The sequence below is a fragment of the Bison bison genome, unplaced genomic scaffold (assembly GCF_000754665.1).
Source record: "Bison bison bison isolate TAMUID 2011002044 unplaced genomic scaffold, Bison_UMD1.0 scf7180017847066, whole genome shotgun sequence".
Lineage (NCBI taxonomy): Eukaryota > Metazoa > Chordata > Mammalia > Artiodactyla > Bovidae > Bison > Bison bison.
In genome coordinates, this window is record NW_011477639.1 from 34,130 (window position 1) to 43,142 (window position 9,013).

Sequence of the window (9,013 nt, forward strand, 5' to 3'; positions counted from 1 at the left end):
CCCTTCACCACCCTGATAGGTTCCTGGGTGCAGAGCCGGCCACTGAAGACACATGAGCTTCGAGATCCAGTGTTGTCTGCAGCCATTGCCACGAAGATGGCCAAGTTCCACGGCATGGAGATGCCTTTCACTAAGGAGCCCCACTGGCTATTCGGGACCATGGAGCGGTGAGTCAGGAGCCTCCTCAGGGCTCCTGCACATGACTGAACCCCCAAGCTGCCAGTCACTCCTCTGGGCTGCGACTGAATGTATCTGATGCTCTGTCCTCCCCTCCGGTAGTGAAGCCAGTGTCCCACTGTCTAACGTGACCTCTTACAGAACAGGCTTCCAAAGATTGCCAGACAAGCCATTCAGTGACAGAACGGGCAGGACAGCCTGGCCGAGGGGAGAGGGGAGGGGTAGTACACTGAGTGTATCCTGTTATTTGGGCTTCAGGTACTTAAAGCAGATCCAGGACCTGCCCCCTACCAGCCTTCCCCAGATGAACCTGCTGGAGATGTACAGCTTGAAGGATGAGATGGGCAACCTCAGGTGGGGGCAGACAGGACAAGGTAGGGGCAGGGGTCCGGGAGGGGGCCGGACAGAGCACAGGAAGTGTGGGGTGTGGGCACCTAGTGGGGTCCTCCCCAGGATTTGCTGAGGGCTGGAATCAAGGTCTAGCCCACGAGGATCCTTCTGACCCTCCTTGGTCACTCCATGCCCCTGTTCCCCTACAGGAAGCTGCTAGACACTACCCCATCACCAGTGGTCTTTTGCCACAATGATATCCAAGAAGGTAAGAGGAGGCATCTGAGTCTCCCAGCCTCAGGTGAGGGGGGCCAGAGGGCCCTGGAGTGACCAGAATCTCACCACTTTTCCTCCAGGGAACATCTTACTGCTCTCAGAGCCTAAAAACACCGACAGCCTCATGCTGGTGGACTTCGAGTACAGCAGTTATAACTACAGGTGAGGGTGAGCAGATGGCCTCCCGTGGGCCTGTTCCCACAGTGCCCTAGAAAGGCTGACCAGGCCTTCATCTCTGCATCCTAGCTGCCTAGGGTATTTGGGGCTTAGTGTCCACCTTATTCCCTCAGGGGCTTTGACATCGGGAACCATTTTTGTGAGTGGGTTTACGATTATACTCACGAGGAGTGGCCTTTCTACAAAGCGCAGCCTGCAAACTACCCCACTGAGGGACAGCAGGTATGTGGGCCAGAAGCTGGGGGAACAGGACCTGGCCTGTACAGGAGAAGGAGGGTAAAGTCTGGAAGGAATGGTGAGGAAGGGTGTTAACTGGGAAATTCTCACCAGGCTCCCCATTTCCTGACTCTTGTCTTTTGATCTCAGCTCCATTTTATTCGCCACTACCTGGCAGAGGTAAAGAAAGATGAGACCATCTCCCAAGAGGAGCAGAGGAAACTGGAAGCAGATTTGCTGGTGGAAGCTAATCGGTGAGGGGAGACAGGTGGCAGGGTAGAGCAGGATGCAGAGGAAAGGGAGGCAGCGGCGGGTAGACGCCGGGCTGCAGGTGAGGTGTCAGTGTAGAGTGGGGGCAGGAGGCGACGGTGAGGTCTGAGGCTGGCAGAGAACAGTTTGAGACGGGGAAGAGTCAGGACAGGGTGGCTTAGGGTGACGGGGAGCAGTCAGAGCCTTGAGGCTCGGCCGTCCTGGTGGCCGGGTTCAGGCGGCGCCAGGTGTCCTCTGAACGCTTCTCCTGCCCTTAGGTATGCCCTGGCATCTCATTTCTTTTGGGGTCTCTGGTCCATCCTTCAGGCATCCATGTCCACTATAGAATTTGGTTACTTGGTAAGTAACCCAGGTACGTGTAATAGATGTGGGGACGGAGCGCATCGGGCGCCTTGGGCCCTCTCGGACATCTGTGCGTAGTCAGGTGGCCATGGGCACACTGAGGGGCTGGGGGTGCTGGGCCCAAGCGTTCTCACCGTCTGGGGACTCTTTCCCTAGGAGTATGCGCAGTCTCGGTTCCAGTTCTACTTCCAGCAGAAGGGCCAGATGACCAGCTTCCACCCCTCGTCCTGACTCCACCTCCGACTCTTTGCATTTCTTCTGGAGCCTCCAGGGCAGGACCTTGGGGGGAGGGGCACAGTAGAGGCCCTGGGGACTGGGCTAAGCCCCACTGAGACTGGGGTTAAGGAGGCTAACCTCCCCCGGACCCCAGGTTCAAGCAGATTCCCACCGCAGGCAAGTGGGCAGAAGCCCTGGCGTATGTACCATAAGACAATAAACTCGCTGCATCCCTCATGCCCTGTCCTAGTCCTCCTTGGGTGTTGCGGAAAGTACCCACCAAGAATTGCACACAGATTGACCAAGGACTACTGCAAGGAGCCTCGCTTACAGCTGTTGGGTGATCTGGGCTTGACTCTGGTCAGGAGCTATTCTGCCAGTGGGAGCCCTCTGCATCCCCCAGCCCTGACTGCAGCTTAGAAGTGATAAATACCTGGGGGACTTGGGTCGCGTACTGGGGAGTAATGGGTGCAAAGAGGGCCCTGGGGTGGGGCTGCCCCACCCTCAGCACTGGCCATCAGGGAACAGGAGGCACAGCTGACACCCGGGTGACCTTTTCCCTACATTCAGCTATTTTTAGTTCAAATGCCACCCTCTTCACGTGAGCCCCGTTGGTCCCAGAACTTTGAGCGATCTTCAGCTTGCAGAAACGCGCTCCCCATCCCCACTCCTGATTCTCGTCGTGAAGTGGGGGTAGATTCTCGTTGCCGCCCCGCATCTGTTCTCAACCCAAATTTGGGAGTGGGTGTCAGGTTCCCGGCGAGGGCGGGACTTAGGTGGCCTGCCCTGAAGGACGTGCGGACACGGGCCAGAGCGACTGGCCCCACAATCGAACAGGAGCAAACCCTAGCTGTGAGTGGAGTTGCGGGCTAGCTCGGTCCGCCGACCGGGCCCAGGGCTCTGAGCTCGCGTAGGGGTGGGTTGGGGGGGAAGGGGTGGGTGGAGGCTGGTGCCAAGGTCCCACGTGATACGGCTAGGGGTGCGCCCACCCCGCCTCACTCCAAACCAGACACTCCGCTTCCCAGGCCACTCTCCCCCGCCCCCGAGGCCGCCCTTTGCTGTCCTCGGGGTTTCTGAACTTTTCAAGGCCTTGACCCCCTTGCCGACCACCGCACCATTGTGCGAAAGTTCTGAGGCGGTTGGCGAGGCTGAAGGACCCGACCTGCGGCCAGGGGTTGGGGGAAACCATGACACTACGGGGGCTGGCCCAGGGAGGGTGGTGGGGGCGGGCCAGGAGCGCGGACAATGGCGGGGCGGAGCCTCGGCTCGGCGGCTGAGCCTGCCCACGCCCCCTCCTGCCGCCTCCCAGGTGCCAAGCAACCCCCAGGATGGCGGAAGCGCACCAGGCTGTGGCCTTCCAGTTCACTGTGACCCCAGAGGGGGTCGACTTCCAGCTCAGTCGGGAGGTGCTGAAACACATCTACCTGTCCGGGATCAGGTCCTGGAAGAAACGCCTGATTCGCATCAAGGTGGGCGCAGGTGGTCCTGGTCTCTATCTCCCAGCAGGTGCAGAATCCAGCCTTCCAGGGAAGCAGAGGCCAGGTGTCAGCTGCTGCCTATTGTCAAGGTCCTCCTCCCCTATCTGGGCTGGCAGCTCTGCTGAGTGACAGGCTCCAGCCCTGCAGAGCCCAGAGGGGTGCTCAAGGTGGGGAGGGGAGACGGGAGCAGGAGGTGGTCTTAGGACACAGTAATCAGTGCAGGCGTGGGAATTTGGAGGAGTAAAAGCAGGCAAAGACCTCACAGGTCTCTGCTCACCCCAGTCCTTCCTGCTCTGTGAGCATGGCCCGTTTCTGCCCACAGAATGGCATCCTCAGGGGCGTGTACCCTGGCAGCCCCACCAGCTGGCTGGTCGTGGTTATGGCAACAGCGGGTTCCTCCTACTACAACGTGGACATTTCCATGGGACTGGTCTATTATATCCAGAGATGGCTTCCTGAGGGGTAAGAAGTAAGGCCATGAGAGAGGGCTGGGTGGGCTCTGAGGCCAAGACTCCTGGGCAGGTGCAGGACACTAGCCACTGGAGGTCACAGGGCAGCCCTCCCTGGAGATGGCCGCCGGCTCAGTCCCTGCTTCTGTGAGTTCTTGTGTGATGCTCTCAGGCGCTCAGATGTGAGTGTATCCAGAGAGTTTTTCCTCCTCTGGTGCCTACCCCAGATGGCTTTATATACATCAGGTCTGCAGAATCAGAATTACCCTGAGGCTGGCCTCAAGTGGACCCCTGCAGGCCTCTCCTCTTCTCTGACAGGCGTCCCTACCGGACCCCATACACCCGGACGCTTTGCAGCATGGCCATCTTCTCCACGGGGGTCTGGATGATGGGCATCTTCTTCTTTCGCCAAACCCTGAAACTGCTTCTTTCCTACCACGGTTGGATGTTTGAGTTGCACGGCCAGACCAGCCACCTGACCAGAGTCTGGGCTGTGAGTGGGGCCGGTGGAGGGGTCCAGGCATCTGGTTTGAGGCCGCAGGGCCTCACTTTGGGTTCTGAGCTGGAGGGGACAGCCAGGCAGGGCACTGGTGCCTGGCGGGGTGTGTCCGGGCTCCGAGGGTCTGGGGCAGCCCCTCCAGTGTTTGCTACTTTCCGCTCTTTCCTCCAGCCTCCCCCTCAACATTCTCCACTCTGCATCCTCAGGTCTGTGTCCGCCTTCTGTCTGGCCGACGGCCCATGCTCTACAGCTTCCAGACGTCTCTGCCCAAGCTGCCGGTGCCCAGCGTGCCAGCCACAGTTCATCGGGTGAGGGCCTGGGTCAGGCATCCCAGTGTGCAGGGCAGGCTGCACTCAAAGAACTCACTCAAACGTGAGAATGCCGCCTACAAAGAGTCAGCCTGAGAGGGAGCCGTGAGGCTGGGCTTGGAGGAAGGTCAGGACACAGGCGGCTCCTGCTGCCTGGCCCTCACACTGATGATGACTTGCCTGGACAGTACCTAGAATCCGTGGAACACTTGTTGGATGATGAGCAATATTATCGAATGGAGACGCTGGCCAAGGAGTTCGAGGAGAAGACTGCCCCCAGGCTGCAGAAGTACCTGGTACTCAAGTCCTGGTGGGCAACCAACTACGTGAGTTCTACCTCCTGGGCTCACCCTCACCCTCCCTGTGTCCTGGCTGCTCACACACCACCCTCTGCCCCGACTCTAACCTCCCATCCACCCCCAGGTGAGCGACTGGTGGGAGGAGTACGTCTACCTCCGGGGCAGGAACCCCATCGTGGTCAACAGCAACTACTACGTCATGGTGAGAGCTGGAGCCACACAGGCTGCTCTGTGTTCAGCTCTGTCCCCACCCTGGTCTCGGGGCAGAACCTGGAGGACAGCTCAGAGCCGCGGCAGTAGTTTCCACGAGCAAGTGGAGGTTCTGGAGTGAGGCCTGAAGCAGAGGGAAGATGGGGGTGCGTGACCTACAACTGTCGTCGGATCTGAAGAACCGAGTCGACCCCGCAGCCTGATGCTGTCCCCCCGGGGCTCCTCAGGCTCACTGCCCTGCCCAGCTCAGGCTCTGTCATTTCCTTCCTTGTTCTCCCACTGGCTTTCCAGCCTTGACTTCCCAGCTGTCCTGACAGCAGGGAACTTCCTTAAGTGCGTCTTAAGTAGATCCAGAGTTGTTTCTCTTAGGGCTCAGGTCCCTAACCTGTCGGTTCCTACCCCATGGGAGCGGCCCTCCTCCTGCTCCCAGGCCACAGCTGCACAACCCGCTGGGGGTGCCACCCAGCCACAGGCCTGCTCACCTTCTCCTCTCCTTCTTCCAAAGCACATTTCAAGTAGGGTGCTGCCATCCCCCTCCTCCACAAAGTTATCTTTCTAGAAACCTATGTGCAGCTTGTCTAGGCCAGAGGGTTTAAGCTGTTCTGTGGTGGCGGAACCTCTTCCTCCAAGAAAAATAAACAAAACGTCAACAGCTACAAGGGGTTTGGAAAAGTAGCTCAGGTCGAAGCCAGGGCAGGGGGTGATACGACCGGTCACACGTTTCACCTCAGAGAGTACGCAGGATGGACTGGGGAAAGGGGACGAGACGCCCAGACAGAGGGGCCACCGTGCACACGTGTCGCAGCCTCCCTGCAGGCTCTGCTGTCTCCCTGTAGGACCTGGTGCTCGTCAAGAACACGGACGTGCAGGCTGCCCGCCTGGGAAATGCTGTCCACGCCATGATCATGTATCGCCGTAAACTGGACCGTGAAGAGATCAAGCCTGTGAGTTGTGTTGGGGGTGAGGGCATGACCGGAAGAGGGGCCGCATCTGAGTCGTGCTGGCCCTTCCTCCCAGGTGATGGCGCTGGGCCTCGTGCCCATGTGCTCCTACCAGATGGAGAGGATGTTCAACACCACTCGCATCCCAGGGAAGGACACAGGTACGGGGTCGCAGCCGGGCACGCGTGCCGGGGTGTGGGTGGAGGCCCCTCCCTGCCAGCCGTGGGCCCACCACGCCAGTGCCCTGCTGCATGCTGCTCCCTGAGCATCCTCAGCATCTTAGGGTTGTGAAACTGCGAAAGATAGTTTGTGGCCGATAGTAGACACCTACTGCTTACAGGCACAATGCTACTACTGGGACCCTGAGAGGCCAGGACAGAGCCCCTCCCTGCAGGGGCTCCCGGTGCAAGGGAAGAGTCTCCTGCACAAGAGCGACAGAAAGCCTAATGGAGCTCCTGCCTTGAGGAGCCTGTAGAGGAGGAGGGGCGGGCTTGCCCAGGGCCACCGGAGCAGCACCTGCATTTCTGGCTCCAGGACAGTCTGTGATTTCCTAGAGCTTCAGATTCGTCTTCTGTGAAATGCCTCTCATGGGATTGTGGTTGGCATTAAGTGAGAGACATGGAAATTCTGGCTCAATGCCCAAAGGTTGGGGGAAGGCAGGCCAGGCGGAGGTCCTCATGGCCACCTGGTGTGGGGCTGGAGCCTTCGGGGAAGCATGTGGGGCGGGGGACCCCTGCTTCTGCCTGAGTCCACCCTGGCCTTTGCCACAGATGTGCTCCAGCACCTCCCGGACAGCAGGCACGTGGCTGTCTACCACAAGGGCCGATTTTTCAAGGTGTGGCTCTATGAGGGCTCCCGCCTGCTCAAGCCTCGGGACCTGGAGATGCAGTTCCAGAGGATCCTGGACGACCCCTCCCCACCCCAGCCCGGGGAGGAGAGACTGGCAGCCCTCACTGCAGGGGGAAGGTATTGGGGCCCAAGTTGGGGCGCCAGGAGGAGAGGAGTTCGGTCCCACGTGCCACCCTGGAACTCAGGCAGGAGGCCTGACAGAGGGAGGGATGTAGGCCCGGCGTGCCCGGTGTTGACCAGGACCTGCCATCGTCAGGAACGCCGGTGGCAGCAACGGGGAGTCGCTGCTGAGACCTCTAGCTGCTGTGACCTCTAGCTGCTGCTGGCTGGATGCGGCTTTGCAGAGGCTGCAGACACAGGTCCTGGGCAGGGCTCTCATCCTGCAGGGGTCCCCCCTCATTCTGCCCTTGTGCCCTCAGAGTGGAGTGGGCACAGGCACGCCAGGCCTTCTTCAGCTCTGGCAAGAACAAGGCTGCCCTGGATGCCATCGAGCGCGCTGCGTTCTTCGTGGCTCTGGATGAGGAGTCTCACCACTATGACCCGGAGGACGAGGCCAGCCTCAGCCTCTACGGCAAGGCCCTGTTGCACGGCAACTGCTACAACAGGTACCACGCCCCGGCTCCCCCGCACGCGGGCCCCGCACTCCCCCCGCCTCCCCCAACTGCCCTTCTCCTCCCGCTGCAGGTGGTTCGACAAGTCCTTCACACTCATCTCTTTCAAGAACGGCCAGCTGGGACTCAACACAGAGCACGCGTGGGCAGACGCCCCTATCATAGGGCACCTCTGGGAGGTAACAGGCCCCGGGAGGGGCCCTGCAGGGCAGGCTCGAGGCGGGGTGGCAGGGCAAGGACGGCCTCTCAGCCTGACCTTCCCTTGCAGTTTGTCCTGGGCACCGACTCCTTCCATCTGGGCTACACAGAGACGGGGCACTGTCTGGGCAAACCCAACCCTGTGCTGCCCCCACCTCAGCGACTCCAGTGGGACATTCCTAAGCAGGTGTGCGGGCCGAGAAGGGGCAGGGGTGGCTGTGTGAGAGTGACAAGGGCCTGAGATGCCCTGCAGGCCTCCCCTTTGTCCCAGCCCCACTCTCAGGGGAAAGGTCCGAGTGTCTCTCATGGTCCAGACCGACTCCAGGGAGAACAAAGATCCCAGGACCGTCTGGGGGTTGGAGAAATACGTGAGGTGTGAGCTCATGTCTGGGAAGCACCTGTCAGTGCTCCCTCCCCCCCAGAGCCCAGCGGGGCCTCTGTGCTGACGCCCCCGGCCTGTCTGTGGCATCTCCTCCTGAGGACATTGAGGCCTGCCCAGCCTTGCCTTCCTCCGTTACCAGCCCTCAGGCCTTCTGGACATGACCCCGGAGTCCTGCTGGAGAGCTCTGCCCCCAGCTGACCCCTCCGTGTCTTGGCAGTGCCAGGCGGTCATCGAGAGTTCCTACCAGGTGGCCAAGGCGCTGGCGGACGATGTGGAGCTGTACTGCTTCCAGTTCCTGCCTTTTGGCAAAGGCCTCATCAAGAAGTGCCGGACCAGCCCTGACGCCTTCGTGCAGATCGCCCTGCAGCTGGCGCACTTCCGGGTAGGAGCCCCGGGCCGCCGAGCAGGCGGGGTGGCACCCAGGTGCACCCCAAGGTTCACCCTTCTGTGTTCCCCAGGACAGGGGCAAGTTCTGCCTGACCTATGAAGCCTCAATGACTAGAATGTTCCGAGAGGGCCGGACGGAGACCGTGCGCTCCTGCACCCGCGAGTCCACAGCCTTTGTCCAGGCCATGGTGCAGGGGCGCCACCTGGTAAGCCCCCGTGGCCTCGTGCTGGCGACCGCTCGGCCTCTGCGGGTTCGGGGTCAGACCTACTCTTCACGGCCCTGTTTCTGCCCCCAGAACGAAGACCTCCAACGTCTGTTCCGGAAGGCTGCTGAGAAGCACCAGAATATGTACCGCCTGGCCATGACAGGGGCGGGGATTGACAGGCACCTCTTCTGC

At 60.5% G+C, this 9,013-nt stretch overlaps 2 protein-coding genes across 2 annotated transcripts in view; both read left to right on the forward strand.

Moving 5' to 3' along the window:
• CHKB (choline kinase beta) overlaps positions 1–2,240 on the forward strand; it is an 18,957-nt gene extending 16,717 nt beyond the window's left edge. The window contains exons 4-11 of the mRNA XM_010841552.1: positions 34–167; positions 436–531; positions 717–775; positions 864–945; positions 1,074–1,182; positions 1,327–1,430; positions 1,704–1,785; positions 1,945–2,240. Coding sequence (XP_010839854.1) covers positions 34–167; positions 436–531; positions 717–775; positions 864–945; positions 1,074–1,182; positions 1,327–1,430; positions 1,704–1,785; positions 1,945–2,019 — 741 coding nt within the window. The 3' untranslated portion in view covers positions 2,020–2,240. The remainder of the gene's footprint in view (positions 1–33; positions 168–435; positions 532–716; positions 776–863; positions 946–1,073; positions 1,183–1,326; positions 1,431–1,703; positions 1,786–1,944) is intronic.
• A 199-nt stretch (positions 2,241–2,439) lies between these two features.
• Positions 2,440–9,013, forward strand: part of CPT1B (carnitine palmitoyltransferase 1B (muscle)) — an 8,635-nt gene continuing 2,061 nt past the window's right edge. The window contains exons 1-16 of the mRNA XM_010841497.1: positions 2,440–2,856; positions 3,314–3,473; positions 3,805–3,944; positions 4,250–4,424; positions 4,637–4,738; positions 4,927–5,064; positions 5,162–5,239; positions 6,084–6,191; positions 6,265–6,349; positions 6,959–7,154; positions 7,457–7,642; positions 7,722–7,827; positions 7,917–8,033; positions 8,446–8,610; positions 8,687–8,821; positions 8,912–9,013. The exon at positions 8,912–9,013 is cut by the window's right edge and continues 1 nt beyond it. Of these exons, the coding sequence (XP_010839799.1) occupies positions 3,333–3,473; positions 3,805–3,944; positions 4,250–4,424; positions 4,637–4,738; positions 4,927–5,064; positions 5,162–5,239; positions 6,084–6,191; positions 6,265–6,349; positions 6,959–7,154; positions 7,457–7,642; positions 7,722–7,827; positions 7,917–8,033; positions 8,446–8,610; positions 8,687–8,821; positions 8,912–9,013 (1,974 nt within the window). The 5' untranslated portion in view covers positions 2,440–2,856; positions 3,314–3,332. The remainder of the gene's footprint in view (positions 2,857–3,313; positions 3,474–3,804; positions 3,945–4,249; positions 4,425–4,636; positions 4,739–4,926; positions 5,065–5,161; positions 5,240–6,083; positions 6,192–6,264; positions 6,350–6,958; positions 7,155–7,456; positions 7,643–7,721; positions 7,828–7,916; positions 8,034–8,445; positions 8,611–8,686; positions 8,822–8,911) is intronic.